The 19,179-nt window shown below is 41.1% G+C and overlaps 2 protein-coding genes across 2 annotated transcripts in view; one reads left to right on the top strand and one right to left on the bottom strand.

Annotated features, from left to right (window-relative positions):
- The window catches only part of nup107 (nucleoporin 107), a 41,221-nt gene extending 23,910 nt beyond the window's left edge, over positions 1 to 17,311 (bottom strand). Inside the window, exons 1-15 of the mRNA XM_061983588.2 lie at positions 17,194 to 17,311; positions 10,192 to 10,274; positions 9,977 to 10,069; positions 9,805 to 9,899; positions 7,999 to 8,134; positions 7,828 to 7,931; positions 7,619 to 7,734; positions 7,499 to 7,547; positions 4,501 to 4,572; positions 4,341 to 4,429; positions 4,201 to 4,276; positions 4,009 to 4,122; positions 3,831 to 3,921; positions 3,014 to 3,093; positions 2,856 to 2,915 (exon numbers count right to left, since the gene is read on the bottom strand). Of these exons, the coding sequence (XP_061839572.1) occupies positions 2,856 to 2,915; positions 3,014 to 3,093; positions 3,831 to 3,921; positions 4,009 to 4,122; positions 4,201 to 4,276; positions 4,341 to 4,429; positions 4,501 to 4,572; positions 7,499 to 7,547; positions 7,619 to 7,734; positions 7,828 to 7,931; positions 7,999 to 8,134; positions 9,805 to 9,899; positions 9,977 to 10,069; positions 10,192 to 10,274; positions 17,194 to 17,201 (1,266 nt within the window). The 5' untranslated portion in view covers positions 17,202 to 17,311. The remainder of the gene's footprint in view (positions 1 to 2,855; positions 2,916 to 3,013; positions 3,094 to 3,830; positions 3,922 to 4,008; positions 4,123 to 4,200; positions 4,277 to 4,340; positions 4,430 to 4,500; positions 4,573 to 7,498; positions 7,548 to 7,618; positions 7,735 to 7,827; positions 7,932 to 7,998; positions 8,135 to 9,804; positions 9,900 to 9,976; positions 10,070 to 10,191; positions 10,275 to 17,193) is intronic.
- A 145-nt stretch (positions 17,312 to 17,456) lies between these two features.
- The window catches only part of slc35e3 (solute carrier family 35 member E3), a 42,892-nt gene continuing 41,169 nt past the window's right edge, over positions 17,457 to 19,179 (top strand). Inside the window, exon 1 of the mRNA XM_061983589.1 lies at positions 17,457 to 17,751. The gene's annotated coding sequence lies outside the window, so the exon portion shown is untranslated. The remainder of the gene's footprint in view (positions 17,752 to 19,179) is intronic.

Here is a 19,179-nt window from a genome sequence, read left to right as displayed (position 1 = left end):
CAACACTGCTTGGGGGTCTCCAATCTTTTGTCTACTGAGAGCTACTTTTGCGAACTAAAAATGGCAGAGACCTCCTCATTTTAGTAGCGTTTGTTTTCTTGTCTTATTTAAACCCAAAAGGGAATACGCTTGTTTTAACAGAGCTTTGACACAATGTTAGTGGGCCGAGCAACAACTCAGATTTTATAGTAAAAAGGTGTTCATCTGCATCTTATATTTCAGTATGTATTACTTTATAGCGCAGTTTTTTGACAAAAAGAAAGTATTTTGTATTTGATTCATATCAAGGGTCATACTTGCCAACCCTCCCGGATTTTCCGGGAGACTCCCGAAATTCAGCGCCTCTCCCGAAAACCTCCCGGGACACATTTTCTCCCGAAAATCTCCCGAAATTCTGGCGGACTCATGTCCTCCACAATATAAAAAAGCGTACCGGCCCAATCACGTTATAACTATAGAATGATGGAGGGCGAGTTCTTGGTTTCTTATGTGGGTTTATTGTTAGGCAGTTTCATTAACGTCCTCCCAGCGTGGCAACAACACACAACAGCAGTCACTTTTTTGTATGCCGTAAAGCAGTTCGTCTGCCGTAGACAGCAATGTTGTGACACTCTTAAACAGGACAATACTGCCATCTAGTGCATTTGATGAAAGCACTTTTGTGCGTGCCACACATCAATGCATCATCAGAGAGGGTGTTCAGCATGGTTCGAAAAATAGTGACAGAGAATAGAACAAGGATGGACAATTCAACCCTTAACTCAACAATGAGTAGATGAGTGTTATGTGTGTGTGTATATGTGTAAATAAATGAACACTGAAATTCAAGTATTTATTTTTATATATATATATATATATATATATATATATATATATATATATATATATATATATATATATATATATATATAAACACACACATATAATATATATATATATATATATATATATATATATATATACCGTATTTTCCGCACTATTAGCCGCACCTAAAAACCACAAATTTTCTCAAAAGCTGACAGTGCGCCTTTTAACCCGGTGCGCTTTATATATGGATAAATATTAAGATTCATTTTCATAAAGTTTCGATCTCGCAACTTCGGTAAACAGCCGCCATCTTTTTTCCCGGTAGAACAGGAAGCGCTTCTTCTTCTACGCAAGCAACCGCCAAGGTAAGCACCCGCCCCCATAGAACAGGAAGCGCTTCTTCTTCTACTGTAAGCAACCACCCGCCCGCGTAGAAGAAGAAAAAGCGCGCGGATATCACCGTACGTTTCATTTCCTTTGTGTGTTTACATCTGTAAAGACCACAAAATGGCTCCTACTAAGCGTCAGGGATCCGGTTCATGAAAAGACGCAATCTCTCCATCCACACACGGATTACTATTTCACAGCAACTGATATTCCTGTGAAACGCACTGTGGATACAACGGGAGCACGTACGGTGAATATTCGCACCACAGGGAATGAGAAGTCATCCTTCACTGTCGTTCTAGCTTGCCATGCTAATGGCCAGAAACTTCCACCCATGGTGATATTCAAAAGGAAGACCTTGCCAAAAGAGACCTTTCCAGCCGGCGTCATCATAAAAAGCTAACTCGAAGGGATGGATGAAGAAAAGATGAGCGAGTGGTTAAGGTAAGTTTAAGTTTACGCGAAGAGGCCGGGTGGCTTTTTTCACGCAGCTCTGTCCATGTTGATATACGTATGTTTGTGATTGCACATTTGCGTACATTTTGGGAGTGAACAGAGTTGTTAGAACGCTGGTTTTTAATATATTATTAAAGTTTGACTGACCTATCTGACTGTTTTTTTGACATTCCTTTAGCGCAGTTAGATGCGGCTTACAACACCGGGCGGCTTATAGGTGGACAAAGCTTTGAAATATGCCGTTCATTGAAGGCGCGGCTTTTAACCCAGGGCGCCTTATGGTGCGGAAAATACGGTATATGAAATACTTGACTTGGTGAATTCTAGCTGTAAATATACTCCTCCCCTTTTAGCCACGCTCCAACCACGCCCCCGTCCCACCCCGACCACGCCCACCCCCCGAAATCGGAGGTCTCAAGGTTGGCAAGTATGTCAAGGGTTCTTTTTTTTTTTTTTTTTTTTTTTTACATCCACTACAGAGGGGCCCAGGCTTTACTCATATATTGACACTGAATTAGCAGTCTTGATTTTAGTCTTATTCAATAATTATATCTGACCTACTTACAGTTTAACAGGATAAACCTAGCCAAATGAACACAAATATTACAATCAAGGTTTAGGTCAGGCTGATTACAAAAATAAATATTAATCAAATATACTCCAAAAGAAGGGACTCAATTTATAAATTAATAATAAATAAATCAATTTCCTAAATAAACTGTCAATGCAATTTAAATGCAAATGAAAATACAGCAATTTTTTGCAATTAAGAATTTTTTTATATAACTTCAGCGCTACACTTTTTCTGTTTGATATTGTAATTACTGCCACAAGTGGTGAAAAAAGTTATTAAAACGGAGTACTGCCTCAACCTGTACAGAATAGAGCTGAGAAACATATTTTTAGGTAGTCCAATAGAGGGCGCTGGCGTCTTGGGGTTAAGAAACACTGATTTATATGACTTGCAACATTTAAATTGTACTTTATTTAGGGGGAAGATCTCCACTCAAACAGTGCAGTCATTGTCTTTAGGCTATTTAGTAGTAAATTGTCATTATATATGTCTGAATTGAACGATTATAAAATATGCTGAGAGTTTAAGCAAATATTATTTGGCCTGTTGGTGAACGACTCAAAATCAGCAGGCGAGCTAGCGAGAGCTCATAATCTACAGGTTGGAGACCAAACCAGTGATTACATCTTACTGGTTTAAGGTTTCCACTTAGGCTGGCATAGACGGCTCTCTCATATCTGTTAAACTGCTCCTGAAAGACACACACACAGTGATAGATTACACACTACAGCATGTTTCCTGAAGATGGACACATTTAATACCATACTGTATGTGTGTGTGTCCATGTACCTCCTCAGCCATCCTCCAACAGCAGACCTTCCAGATACCTCTTTGAGGGTTTCCTTCAACAGGTTGTAACTCAATGCTGCCTGCAGATAGAATACATAATTTTACAAACTGACCTAATACATTGTCCGTTAAAAAAACACTTGTTAGGGCTGGGTACAGGCATGTGATTTGAATTTAATGAAAAAGACTAAAAATAAGCCGGAGATCTGAGGGCCGCATGTCCCCAGCCAGGTCCAGGGTAATATGCGCCACACTGTGAACCCACACCAAACAAGAATGACAAATATATTTCGGGAGAACATCCGCACCGTAACACAACATAAACACAACAGAACAAATACCCAGAACCCCTTGCAGCACTAACTCTTCCGGGACGCTACAATATACACCCCCCCGCTACCCCCCACCCCATCTCAACCTCCTCATGCTCTCCCAGGGAGAGCATGTCCCAAATTCCAAGCTGCTGTTTTGAGGCATGTTAAAAAAAATAATGCACTTTGTGACTTCAATAATAAATATGGCAGTGCCATGTTGGCATTTTTTTCTTTAACTTGAGTTGATTTATTTTGGAAAACCTTGTTACATTGTTTAATGCATCCAGCGTAGCATCAGAACAAAATTAGGCATAATAATGTGTTAATTCCACGACTGTATATATCGGTATAGGTTGATATCGGAATCGGTAATTAAGAGTTGTACAATATCGGAATATGGGCAAAAAAGCCATTATCGGACATCTCTAATAATCAATCAAATCAATTATTTTGCCCAGCCCTACAAGAGGTAGCAGCAAAACTATGAGGTGGTGAAAGATTACCAGAGGTCATGTTAGGATCGTGGTAGAGCTTCCAGCCCTCCAAAGTGGATGCTCTCCAGGCCTGTCCACAGCGTGTGCACAGCCTCTGAGCCTACACAAAGAAAGAAGAAAAAAAGAGCTTTGAATACCATTCTGGGTCAAAGGTCAAATGATCTCAGTACAGTAGCCCTTTAAATACCTCTTCAGTCATCCCGGCTCGGATAAGAGTGAACAGGTTCTTCAGCAGACGGGCATCATCCTCTCGGTCCAGGTCGGCCAGGGGTCGCTGCTGTCGGAGTGGAGCGTCCGGGTCCTGAAAACATGCAAACATGAAATAGCGGAACTAGAATCAGCAAGGACGCTGATGTTGTCATGGTAACAGGACTCTCACCAGCTCAGTGACCAGAGGGACAGTGAAGGAAGTGCCCCGCTCCCTCCTCAGCTTCAGTGCATGCTGGGTGTTCTCCCTAGCACACGCAAACTTTAGACCAGGAACACCCGACGTTCTAAGGCAAACTGACTACAACCTACCAGCAGACATTTTTGGCGTAAAATTCAATATTGTCCGAAAAGGCTCCAATCTGATCCTTGGCGATGCTTTCCAGCCAATCAACGACCAACTAGAGGAGAAGTGATGTAGCAGTGAGTGAATAACTAATGGTCACACTCAGAGCCCTGTTGTGTTTGTTACCTGACTCTGACGTATGACAGCATCGTGATGGAACAGCCGCTCCACCACCACCTTCTCACTTTCACTGGGACTCTGTCACACACAAAATTCAAGTGTACTTATTTCAGCAAACAAAGAAAACCCAAAATGTACAGTTTTTCCCGGACCATAGGGCGCACCGGATTATAAGGCACACTGCCGATGAGCGGCTCTTGTCAGGTCTATTTTCATACAAAAGGCACACCGACGCATTAAAGCGCTCATATTATTTTATCTTTTTTCTAAATGTAAAACACTTTCTTGTGGTCTACATAACATGTGATGGTGGTTGCTTGGTCAAAATGTTGCATGGATGATGTTTTACAGATCATCTTCAGTCGCTTCAGGATGCGCCGTTTTGTGGGCAGTCTTATTTACGTGGCTCACCTTCGACAGCGTCTTTTCTCCGTCATCTTTGTTGTAGCGGTGTAGCGTGCAAGGACGGGAGTGGAAGAAATGTCAAAATATGGAGCTAACTGTTTTAATGACATTCAGACTTTACTTAAAAGGGGAACATTATCACCAGACCTATGTAAGCGTCAATATATACCTTGATGTTGCAGAAAAAAGACCTTTTTTTTAACCGATTTCCGAACTCTAAATAGGTTAATTTTGGCGAATTAAACGCCTTTCTATTATTCGCTCTCGGAGCGATGACGTCACGACATCGGGAAGCAATCCGCCATTTTCTCACTTTTGTCGGTGTGTTGTCGGAGGGTGTACCAACACGAACAGGGACGGATTCAAGTTGCACCAGTGGCCCAAAGATACGAAAGTGGCAAGAAATTGGACGAAATTTGTTCAAAATACGAGGCTGTGGGGAAAGCCGACGAACTGGTCAGTCGTTTGTTCCGCACACTTTACCGACAAAAGCTATGCTACGACAGAGATCGCAACCATCCCTTATGCCACCGAAGATGATCAAGAGAAGAATATCAACCCTAGCTTCCCTGGCCAGCTGACATCAACTCCAAAACTGGACAGATCAGCTTTCAGGAAAAGAGAGTGGATGAGGGTATGTCTACAGAATATATTAATTAATGAAAACTTTATTCATTACTCGCGGTTTCACGTAAAGTATTACACATAAACTGTGTTTACCAATAATTTAGCTTAAAAACTTTTTTTTTTTTTAATCATTCGAGTACATTCGGGCAGTCTTGTGTAATGCAGTATTTTGTGTCTATTTAGGTATGGTTAACCTGAGTGCTAAAATCGTGGAAAAATATATGTTCTTAGCGCGCCTGAAATGGGCTGTCTGCACTCTCAAAGTGCATGTTGTTGCCAAATGTATTTCATATGCTGTAAACCTAATTCATAGTTGTTAGTTTCCTTTAATGCCAAACAAACACATACCAATCGTTGGTTAGAAGGCGATCGCCGAATTCGTCCTCGCTTTCTCCCGTGTCGCTGGCTGTCGTGTCGTTTTCGTCGGTTTCGCTTGCATACGGTTCAAACCGATATGGCTCAATAGCTTCAGTTTCTTCTTCAATTTCGTTTTCGCTACCTGCCTCCACACTACAACCATCCGTTTCAATACATGCGTAATCTGCTGAATCGCTTAAACCGCTGAAATCCGAGTCTGAATCCGAGCTAATGTCGCTATAGCTTGCTGTTAACCCGCCATGTTTGTTTGTATTGGCATCACTGTGTGACGTCACAGGAAAATGGACGGGTGTTTATAACGACGGTTAAAATCAGGCACTTTGAAGCTTTTTTTAGGGATATTGCGTGATGGGTAAAATTTTGAAAAAAACGTTGAAAAATAAAATAAGCCACTGGGAACTGATTTTTAATGGTTTTAACCCTTCTGAAATTGTGATAATGTTCCCCTTTAAATCAAGCAGACTCTCCTCAACCGTGGCTCACTAGTGCAAAAACAACGCCGGAAATGTGTACCGTGAAAAACCGTCCGACCGGAACCCTCTAATAACTAAAGTTCCTTGGGTGAATTATGTAAACTCACTACACCGGTAGGTTTTAGCGCTTTCATGGCGAGTTTACTGACGGATATACCGTAAGTAAGAACTTTACACTACTTTGTATTAAAAATGGCAAAAGCAGAGGATGAATGTCCCACAACAAGAAGATAGACAAAAAGAAAGGCGGACGCGCGCAAATTTTCAGGACTTATGCAGATCCGAAATACAGATCAGCAGATACCAGACGGTAAGAAAAGTTGCTTTTGCATAATATTGCAAAACAAACCGCCAGATAATATGCCTTACCTTATACACACACCACAATAATACTTGTATGTTGAAGCACAGTACGATACAATCCATCAAGCCATCCATCATAGCTTACCAAAATCGTACTAAAACATTTTGATAGATTTTTGGGCGCCGTGTGTAATGTTCTTTATTTTTAACATATAACATTTTGGTGTTGTTTACTTGAGTCATATTGCAGTCTATACGTATCTCTTATGTTAAAAATTAAAAAGTTAAAGTACCAATGATTGTCACACACACACACTAGGTGTGGCGAAATTATTCTCTGCATTTGACCCATCACCCTTGATCACCCCCTGGGAGGTGAGGGGAGCAGTGGGCAGCAGCGGTGGCCGTGCCCGGGAATCATTTTTGGTGATTTGACCCCCAATTCCAACCCTTGATGCGGAGTGCCAAGCAGGGAGGAAATGGGTCCCATTTTTATAGTCTTTGGTATGACTCGGCCGGGGTCTGAACTCACAACCTACCGATCTAATGTGTGACAGCTATCATATTGCAGTCTAGACGTATCTCTTATGTGTGACTGCCATCTACTGGTCACAGTTATCAGTTACCAAATAAAATGGCTTTGAGGTCGTTAAGCACAACCAAAATTATTCCGTACATTAGGCGCACCGGGTTATAATATGGTGCACTGTCAAGTTTTGAGAAAATGAAAGGATTTTAAGTAAAAACAAAAAACGCTTTGTTTGGGGGGGGGGTTTTGAGAGTAAGGGCAATGTGTGTTGCGCCGAAAAGTCACTCACGGCCATGTCTACCATCATGTCATCTTCCATCGCCAACTGGACTCTATCCCTGCAGAAAGAAGCAGTTGGTTAGCAAGTCAGACTCGGGTCATGTGACATCAGCAGGAAATGGACGCCCACTTGTAGAGGGAAGTGATGAGTCTCCAGGAGCAGTACTCCTGTTGCAGCAGCCAGTGGACGACTGCCGTCTTACTGTTCTGTCCTGCTCGCAGCACCACTGACTGGAGCATTTCCACCTTAAACATAGCGCCATAGGGAAGGTAAGTGGTCAATGTATTGCAATGGTCATGCTTTTTTTCTGGAAAAAAAAAAGATGGAGACAAGCCTACCTTGTCCAGGCACAGTGTCTGGTAATCCTCCAGCAGCTCAAACACAGCAGAGGAGGAGTGTTTCAGAAAGGACGCAAGGAAATCTGGGAATAGACCGGTGGCCGCTGCAAGGACCAAAAACTACAGTGTCAGATGGCACAGCAGCAAGTGAGGTGCGTTTGTTTCCCTCACCTTCCTCTCCGGGGTCATCTTCCTTCAACAAGGCAGAGCTGAGGTTGGTAATATCTTGCGTGAAGAAGCTGGTGTTTTCCAAACCCGTAACGGGGGATATGTACATGCTGTTGGTCCAATCGCTGTCATCCAAATCCTAGCCACCCGGTAAAGTCATTGCATTGGCAATTTGTTGATAGACACGAGCCTCATTAAGTGATCGATGTGAGACATTAGAGATGATGAGGCGTGCTTGTATACAAACCCAGTTTCCATATGAGTTGGGAAATTGTGTTAGATGTAAATATAAACGGAATACAATGATTTGCAAATCACTTTCAACCCATATTCAGTTGAATATGCTACAAAGACAACATATTTGATGTTCAAACTGATAAACATTTATTTTGCAAATAATCATTAACTTTAGAATTTGATGCCAGCAACACGTGACAAAGAAGTTGGGAAAGGTGGCAATAAATACTGATAAACTTGAGGAATGCTCATCAAACACTTATTTGGAACATCCCACAGGATGGGAACAGGTGGGTGCCATGATTGGGTATAAAAGTAGATTCCATGAAATGCTGAGTCATTCACAAACAAGGATTGGGCGAGGGTCACCACTTTGTCAACAAATGCGTGAGCAAATTGTTGAACAGTTTAAGAAAAACCTTTCTCAACCAGCTATTGCAAGGAATTTAGGGATTTCACCATCTACGGTCTGTAATATCATCAAAGGGTTCAGAGAATCTGGAGAAATCACTGCACGTAAGCAGCTAAGCCCGTGACCTTCGATCCCTCAGGCTGTACTGCATCAACAAGCGACATCAGTGTGTAAAGGATATCACCACATGGGCTCAGGAACACTTGAGAAACCCACTGTCAGTAACTACAGTTGGTCGCTACACCTGTAAGTGCAAGTTAAAACTCTCCTATGCAAGGCGAAAACCGTTTATCAACAACACTCAGAAACGCCATCTGCTTCACTGGGCCTGAGCTCATCTAAGATGGACTGATACAAAGTGGAAAAGCGTTCTGTGGTCTGACGAGTCCACATTTCAAATTGTTTTTGGAAACTGTGGACGTCGTGTCCTCCAGACCAAAGAGGAAAAGAACCATCCGGATTGTTATAGGGGCAAAGTTGAAAAGCCAGCATCTGTGATGGTATGGGGGTGTATTAGTGCCCAACACATGGGTAACTTACACATCTGTGAAGGCGCCATTAATGCTGAAAGGTACATACAGGTTTTGGAGCAACATATGTTGCCATCCAAGCAACGTTACCATGGACGCCCCTGCTTATTTCAGCAAGACAATGCCAAGCCACGTGTTACATCAACGTGGCTTCATAGTAAAAGTGCGGGTACTAGACTGGCCTGCCTGTAGTCTAGACCTGTCTCCCATTGAAAATGTGTGGCGCATTATGAAGCCTAAAATACCACAACGGAGACCCCCGGACTGTTGAACAACTTAAGCTGTACATCAAGCAAGAATGGGAAAGAATTCCACCTGAGAAGCTTAAAAAATGTGTCTCCTCAGTTCCCAAACGTTTACTGAGTGTTGTTAAAAGGAAAGGCCATGTAACACAATGGTGAACATGCCTTTTCCCAACTACTTTGGCACGTGTTGCAGCCATGAAATTCTGGGTAAATTATTATTTGCAAAACAAAAAAAAAAGTTTATGAGTTTGAACATCAAATATGTTGTCTTTGTAGTGCATTCAATTGAATAAGAGTTGAAAAGGATTTGCAAATCATTGTATTCCGTTTATATTTACATCTAACACAATTTCCCAACTCATATGGAAACAGGGTTTGTACTTACCACACTGCTCAGCGTGTTTCTAAGTGTGTGCGTGTAGCGAGGTGTTCGGCCTGCTGGAGCCAAGATAGCAGACACATCCGGAATCCTGGGAGTTACTGAAAAAGACATAAATATAACAAGAAATGTGGTTTGACGCCGAATGATGATTTGCGAGTGTGCGTTTTTTTCCTACCAGCTTGTCTGAAGAGGGAGGCGGGTGTGTTCTTCGGGGGGCGGGCCGGTGTTACCATGGAAACAACAGGACTCCCTGTGCCAGGTGACGGGACTGAGCGCAAACGATCAGGAAAACAACACTTAAGGATATGTTCACCGTGTTGATGTTGATAAGTCTACAGCCGGAAGTTACTAGACCAAAACAAGGCACACAAACACAGTTTTCCAGGATACATGCCACCTTCTTCCTCCTTCGACGGGCAGCGATAGTAACCTCGTCATCCCGAACCACTGGAGACAACAGCTGACTCTGATCCCTTATTCAAACAATGGTGAAGGACAAACCATGATTACTGATTTAGCACAGGCACAACAATAGATGAATAATGCTGTAATGTCACGTGCATAATGTACCACGTCAAACCCAGATTCCGATCTAACAATGATCTTAACTCATTCTCCTTCTATGCCACATCAATATGGAATGCACTCCCAACAGGTGTGAAAGAAAGAGCATCTCTATCCTCCTTCAAAACTGCACTCAAAGAACACCTCCAGGCAACTTCAACCCTAGCCTAACCCCCTCCCCCCACCACATCCCACCTCCTTGGATTGTAAATAATCAAATGTATATGATAATAATAAAATAATAATCCATCCATTTTCTACCGCTTATTCCATACCTGCCAACTTTTGAAATCAGAAAAACCTAGTAGCCAGGGTCCAGGGGCCGCAGGCCCCGGTAGGTCCAGGACAAAGTCCTGGTGGGGGGTTCAGGCTTCGCCCCCCGACGCAAAATGATTATTAGCATTCAGACAGGTTAAAATGTTGCTAAAACCATCACTTTTCTATCAGTCACAGTGACCTTTCAAAACAAAAATATTACAGCAAAAATCATATGGGTTGATTGACATGTTTATTCTGTAAGCTAACTTCAATAGTTTGAAATTATTTTGAGAGTTAATGCCAGTTATCCTGTCAACCTTTCACAAGACTTCAATTTGTTAATTGAAAGTATAAACAGTATAAACACTTTTTACAGTAAACAAATGGTAAAACAGTACTAAACAATTCCATTAAAAAAAAAATTGGTGTCATTATTAACTTTCTGTCCAAGCTTGTATAATCTACTGCCTTGTTCAATTGTAAAAAATATTCTGTGCCTAAAATTCACATTTCTATCACAATTATCATACTGTAAACATGGTAAGCTAACTTCATTAAAATTAATAGTCCTGTCAATAGCATGGAATTACAATTCAAATGTAGTTTTTTTGTAAGCCTTTCAAAAGAATTCAAAATATGAAAAATTAATGAAAATTAATTTAAGCCATCAGACACTTGAAAAGTGGCACATCACATCTCTAATGTAATCATTTGAACTTTTCAACAGAAATAGCACTGCAAAAATATTAAAGACATACTTCTGTATTTTGGTAGTTATGATGTCAACATTTAACAAGATTTCTTCAACTTGGACTTGAAAGCATAAATAATATAAACACTTTTAACAGTACTAAACAATTCCAATAGATAACATTGGTGTCATTACCTTTTTGTGGCTAAAATCCGAAAAACGTTGAAAGTTTTCCACTTGTATCGCTAGCAACGGCATTAGACTTGTGTTTTTTTGTCCCAACGTGGTCTTTTACATGCTAATTCCTCCGTGTCCGATCGAAAAATCTTGTCTGCACAAGGTGCAATTCGCGTAGTTTTCACCCTTTTTGGAACGGATATTTATTCCCGGATAGGCTTTTGAATATTCTTCACGGAATGACTGCAGTTTTCTTTTCGGTTTAAGACTCGTTTGCGATTTTTCTCCGGCTGATTCCATGATCGTTCGCTCGTTTGGAAACAATGGCAACAGGTGCCTCGTGCTTGGCAGCGGTGCTATAAATAGCCTCGCGCATTTTAAAAAAATATTTTTTTTTAATTAATGAAAAACCGTATTTTTTATCACTGCAACCGTAACCCGGAATAGGTTGATGAAAACCGTACTAATTACGGGAAAACCGGAGTAGTTGGCAGGTATGTTATTCCCTTCGGGGTCGCGGGGGGGTGCTGGAGCCTATCTCAGCTACAATCGGGCGGAAGGCGGGGTACACCCTGGACAAGTCGCCACCTCATCGCAGGGCCAACACAGATAGACAGACAACATTCACACTCACATTCACCCAGTAGGCCCAATTTAGATAAAATACTAATGAAATTTAAAATTTGTAACGCACTTTACATTTGTTAAAATCTCAAGGTGCTACAAAGTATAAAAAAAAATTAAAAATAGAAAGTTAGAATATATAATAAAAAATTAAAATAGAAATGAAAACATGAAAAACACTTACCGTATTTTCCGCACTATAAGCCGCACCTAAAAACCACAAATTTTCACAAAAGCTGACAGTGCGGCTTATAACCCGGTGCGCCTTATATATGGATTAATATAAATATTTATTTTCATAAAGTTTCGGTCTCGCAACTACGGTAAACAGCCGCCATCTTTTTTCCCCGTAGAAGAGGAAGCGCTTCTTCTTCTATGGTAAGCAACTGCCAAGGTAAGCACCCGCCCCCGTAGAAGAGGAAGCGCTTCTTCTTCTACGGTAAGCAACCACCCGCCCCCATAGAAGAAGAAGCGCGCGGGTATTACGTTTCATTTCCTTTGTGTGTTCCATGTTGATATACGACTCCATGCGCGCCCACATCACAGATGGTGTCAAAAAACAAGTGAAGCACACAAATACAACACTCGCCGTCATTCCGGGTGGATTAACCAAAGAACTCCAACCGCTCGATATTGGTGTCAACAGGGCATTTAAAGCACGACTGCGAACGGCGTGGGAACAATGGATGACCGAAGGCGAACACACCTTCACTAAGACAGGGAGACAGCGCCGGACGACATACGCCAACATCTGCCAGTGGATCGTAAATGCCTGGGCGGATATTTCGGTCACAACTGTGGTCCGAGCTTTCCGGAAGGCAATGACTTCGACGAGACGGAGCCGGCCATTTTGGATCCCGTATTCGCCCAACTTTTTAATTCGGACACCGAAGGAGAAGAATTCGAGGGATTTATGAATGAAGAATAACTTCAGAAAGTGAGCGTTATGTTTATTTTGTGTGTTGTGACATTAACGTTCGAGCAACATTAAGTTATTGATGTTATTGCTCTGCACTATTTTGAATTTTACTATGTTTGTGATTGCACATTTGCACATTACCGTACATTTTGGGAGTGAACAGAGTTGTTAGAACGCTGGTTTTTAATATATTATTAAAGTTTGACTGACCTATCTGACTGTTTTTTTGACATTCCCTGTAGCGCAGTTAGATGCGGCTTATAACACGGGGCAGCTTATAGGTGGACAAAGTTTTGAAATATGCCGTTCATTGAAGGCGCGGCTTATAACCCAGGGCGGCTTATGGTGCGGAAAATACGGTAGAAAAAACAGAAACATAGATAAAAATAGAAATAAAAGCATGAAAGCACTCGATAAAACAGATAGACAAGCAGTGTATTTAAAAACAAGAAGGCAGAGAAATTAGATAAAAGCTGTGCTAAAAAGGTAGGTTTTTAGTCCCTTCTTAAATGGGTTGTACTTGTATAGCGCTTTTATACCCTTTTTAAGGAACTCAAAGCACTTTGACACCATTTCCACATTCACCCATTCACACACACACATTCACACACTGATGGCGGGAGCTGCCATGCAAGGCGCTAACCAGGCCTATCAGGAGCAAGGGTGAAGTGTCTTGCTCAAGGACACAACGGACGTGACTAGGATGGTAGAAGGTGGGGATTGAACCAGTAACCCTCAGGTTGCTGGCACGGCCACTCTCCCAACTTCGCCACGCCGTAAAACGGTTGACCAACTGTGGTGCTCTAAGATGGTCGGGGAGAGCGTTCCAGAGTTCGGGTGCGGTCGAGCAGAAAGCCCGGCGGCCCATTGATTGTAAATTTGTCCTGATGGGTTTGAGGAGGTTAGTGTTTGAGGAGCTGAGGTTGCGGGTAGGAGGTTGACGGGAAACTAGGTCCTTGAGGTAGGAGGGGGCGTTGCCGTAGATGCATTGGTGTATTAGCAGGTTAATCTTGAATTGGGTCCGGGATGCAATAGTGATTTGAGGATGGGTGTGATATCATCACGCTTGCGCACTCTCATCAGGATCCTCGCTGCGCTGTTTGGGATGTACTGGAGCTTTTTGATGCTCTTTTTGGGGACCCTGACGAGAAGTGCGTTGCAGTAATCAAGCCTGGAGGAGATGATATACTTGTTCTTATGCTTTCTGCGCTCACTATGTTCACCGCTCGCTGTACATATCCTACCAAGTGAGACCGACACTGTTACAATGTCCATTTCTCAGATTATATAATTATTGATGACTGGAATACGCTGACATCAACCCAACCTAAACCCCCCCCTGGATTGTAAATAATTCAATGTATATACTCTGATGATTAACTTGTGTGATGACTGTATTATGCTGATATTTGTACCATGAATTGATTAACGTGGACCCCGACTTAAACAAGTTGAAAATCAATCAATCAATCAAAAACGTATTCGGGTGTTACCATTTAGTGGTCAATTGTACGGAATAGTCTCCAGGTTGGGGAAGAGATCTTGCCCCAAGTGGAGGAGTTCAAGTACCTAGGAGTCTTGCTCACAAGTGGGAGAGGAGTGGATCGTGAGATTGACAGGTGGATCGGTGCGGCGTCTTCAGTAATGCGGACGCTGTATCGATCTGTTGTGGTGAAGAAGGAGCTGAGCCGGAAGGCAAAGCTCTCAATTTACCGGTCGATCGACGTTCCCATCCTCTTCTATGGTCATGAGCTTTGGGTTATGACCGAAAGGACAAGATCACGGGTACAAGCGGCCGAAATGAGTTTCCTCCGCTGGGTGGCGGGTCTCTCCCTTAGAGATAGTGTGCGAAGTAGAGATGTCCGATAATATCGGACTGCCGATATTATCGGCCGATAAATGCTTTAAAATGTAATATCGGAAATTATCGGTATCGGTTTCAAAAAGTAAAATTTATGACTTTTTATAACGCCGCTGTACGGAGTGGTACAAGGACGTAGGGAGAAGTACAGAGCGCCAATAAACCTTAAAGGCACTGCCTTTGCGTGCCGGTCCAATCACATAATATCTACGGCTTTTCACACACACAAGTGAATGCAAATCATACTTGGTCAACAGCCATACAGGTCACACTGAGGGTGGCCATATAAACAACTTTAACACTGTTACAAATATGCGCCACACTGAATAACAAACACATTTCGGGAGAACATCCGCACCGTAACACAACATAAACACAACAGCCCCTTGCAACACTAACTCTTCCGGGATGCTACAATATATACCCCCCGCTAACCCCCCCCACACACATACACACACCTAAACTTCGCCCAACCCCGCCCACCTCAACCTCCTCATGCTCTCTCAGGGAGAGCATGTCCCAAATTCCAATCTGCTGTTTTGAGGCATGTTGAAAAAAATAATGCACATTGTGACTTGTTGGCATTTTTTTCCATAACTTGAGTTGGTTTATTTTGGAAAACCTTGTTACATTGTTTAATGCATCCAGCGGGGCATCACAACAAAATTAGGCATAATAATGTGTTCATTCCACGACTGTATATATCGGTATCGGTTGATATCGGAATTGGTAATTAAGAGTTGGACAATATTGGAATATCGGATATCGGCAAAAAAGCCATTATCGGCATACTTGCCAACCCTCCCGAATTTTCCGGGAGACTCCCGAAATTCAGCGCCTCTCCCGAAAACCTCCCGGGACAAATATTCTCCCGAAAATCTCCCGATTTTCAGCTGGAGCTGGAGGCCACGCCCCCTCCAGCTTTATGCGGACCTGAGTGAGGACAGCCTTTTTTTTATGACGGGAGGACAACAGGGTGACAAGAACTAAATCATCCAGACTAGAGATAAATGGTATTATTATGTTTATCTTACCTAAAAATAAATATATTTATTAATTTTTTTTTAAAACTAAATACATTTTTACTATATTTTGCTAAAAACATCAAAATTAATTGTATTTTTATTTGTATTTTTTCTGACTCCTTATTACATCCAGCCATAGAATTATACATTAAAATAAACATATTGGAAATAATTAATAATTAAATGATCATTATAATTCATTTAAAATGACCATATTTAATTATTAAAATAATTGCTTGTTTATCAACAACTTTAGCATTTTATTCATCACATTTTGAAGCTCTCAGAAGCCAAGTTATGTTATATTCGTTAAGATTTATTTATGCAAGTTTGAAGTATCAATTATCTAAACACAGTTTTGTTTGCATATTTTCAGGATATATATATATATATATATATATATATATATATACATATATATATATATATGTATATATATATATATGTATATGTATATATATATATGTTTGAAATACTTGACTTGGTGAATTCTAGCTGTCAATATACTCCTCCCCTCTTAACCACGCCCTCAACCACGCCCCCGTCCCACCTCCGACCACGCCCCCCACCTCCCGAAATCGGAGGTCTCAAGGTTGGCAAGTATGATTATCGGACATCTCTAGTGAGAAGCTCTGTCATCCAGGAGGAGCTCAAAGTAAAGCCGCTGCTCTTCCACATGAAGTGGTTCGGGCATCTGCTCAGGATGCCACCCAAACGCCTCCCTAGGGAGGTGTTTGGGGCACGTCCGACCGGCTGGCCTGGGAAGGCCTCGGGATCCTCCGGAAGGAGCTGGACGAAGTGGCTGGGGAGAGGGAAGTCTGGGCTACTCTGCTTAGGCTGCTGCCCCCGCGACCCGACCTCGGATAAGCGGAAGAAGATGGATGGATGGCTGTGCAATCTACTAATAAAAGCTTCAATCAATGAAAGGTGTACCGTTACACCAATCGTATTTTAATTGACTAATCCTGGACTTTCATGTTTTGTAGTTTAAATCATAAATAAAGAAAAAGCACGCCGAGGTAACATGCAGTTTAATGACTGCGGTCATCACAACATTAACCAACACTTAGCCGGTTAGCATCATTGTGAACGGGCTACGAAGCTAGCTACTTTAGCATAACTAGCCTCTACTAACGCGGTCACTCTAGGCAGAGAAGAGGATTTAATCTATGAGGATTAACACAAGGACGCCATATCAACACAGTTTACTGTTCCATTCAAGCCGGAACACCTATTTGTGGTTTAAAAGGTGAAATAGTTAGCAGGTTCGTACCAGTCCATTGCAGAGATGTCACTTCCCGCTTCACGAGGTTCAACACATTTCTTCTTCGTGGAGTTTAAATGTAGCACCGGAAATATACACGACGAATTTTAACTCTAGACAAAACAAAACATTATATAGGTTCTGAATATTCAATATAGTTGTATCACATGTAATATCACATTTTTTTGAGGTTTTACTTGTGTGCGAGTTTTTTTGTTTGTTTTTTTTGATGAATTGGACAGACGTCTACCACCGGGCCACTAGGTGTCACTGTGTCCCGGACACACATTTATTGCGGCGATGAAGAGAATAAGCAGGCTGAGAGGAAGGCTTTCTCCTGCGGAGCTCAGGACTACCTTCAGCTGAACTTTAGCCGAGCTTTATGGTGGAACCCCCGCGGCTTATTGCAACTCCCAAGCGGGGGAAAAAAACCGGATCAGGACTGGAGGGTTGATCGTCCATGTGGGCCTCTCGGAACAACCAGTGACTTTCAGCACGTTTGGCCTGAGACCCGGGAAGGAGCAAGGCAAAAGAAGGACAGTAAGAAAAGATGATTTAGGACTCCAGGTAAAAAAAAAAATAAAAAAACTTTTCTGTCTGCGTGGCAGAAGGAGACTGACAGCCAGTCCAAAGGACAATCATTTAAAATAAGAAAATCGCATACTTCCTTGTTTGGTTTCCTTGTGTATGAATCATAGTGAAATTCAATTGGCGGCACGGGGGCCAAATCCGAGTTCAGTATAAAACAAACATTTTTGCAGCAAATTCTTAAAAACCCTAGAATGAACTTGGACCACCTTAAAATCAGTGGCAGATCCTTGCATTGACATTTGAACTTTTATAACGAGCATAGAACACTGGGGTCAAATTTGGGATTGACATAACCGAGGCGTTCCTCTGGAGCTGCAAAAAAATTAAAAGTCTTATATAAGTGTTATAATGAAGGCAACACATGATGCAAGTGTCTAAATTAGTTATATTAGCCTATTATCAAAATGTCTTTAAAAATCTTATAGTGTTATAATGAAGGCAACACATGATGTAAGTGTCTATATTAGCCTACTATCAAAATGGCTTTAAAAGTCTTATATAAGTGTTATAATGAAGACAACACATCATGCAATTGTCTATATTAGCCAGAGGTGGGTAGAGTAGCCAGAAATTGTACTCAAGTAAGAGTACTGTTACTTTAGAGATTTATTACTCAAGTAAAAGTAAGGAGTAGTCACCCAAATATTTACTTGAGTAAAAGTAAAAAGTATGTTGTGAAAAAACTACTCAAGTACTGAGTAACTGATGAGTAACATACACACACATATCATATATATATATATATATATATATATATATATATATATATATATATATATATATATATATATATATATATATATATATATATATATATATATATATATATATACATACACACACACACACATATATATACACACACACACACACACTATATATATATATATATACACACACATTTATATATATACACACACACACTATATATATATATATATATATATACACATTTATATATACATATATATACACATATATACATATATATATATATATATATATACACATATACACACACATATATATAAACAGTATATAATTTATATTTATTTATTTTGCCGTTTTTGTTTACATGTTAAAGGTGTTTTAATGAATATACATGCATGTTTAACACTTATAGATTCCTTTCTTTCATGAAGACAAGAATATAAGTTGGTGTATTACCTGATTCTGATGACTTGCATTGATTGTAATCAGACAGTAGTGCTGATAGCGTCCACGTTTTCAAATGGAGGAGAAAAAAGGTTCCTCCTTTCTGTCTAACACCACATGAAAGTGGTTGGTTTTTGGCATCTTATTTGTCCAGCTTCCATATTCGTTTTCACACACTTTACAAGAAATACATTGGCGGAAAATTCCGTAGCTTGCTAGCTTGTTTGCGCTGGCTTTCGTAGACTCTTG

This window comes from Nerophis lumbriciformis, linkage group LG25, assembly GCF_033978685.3.
Source record: "Nerophis lumbriciformis linkage group LG25, RoL_Nlum_v2.1, whole genome shotgun sequence".
Classification (NCBI taxonomy): domain Eukaryota; kingdom Metazoa; phylum Chordata; class Actinopteri; order Syngnathiformes; family Syngnathidae; genus Nerophis; species Nerophis lumbriciformis.
This window is presented reverse-complemented; position numbering and strand designations above follow the sequence as displayed.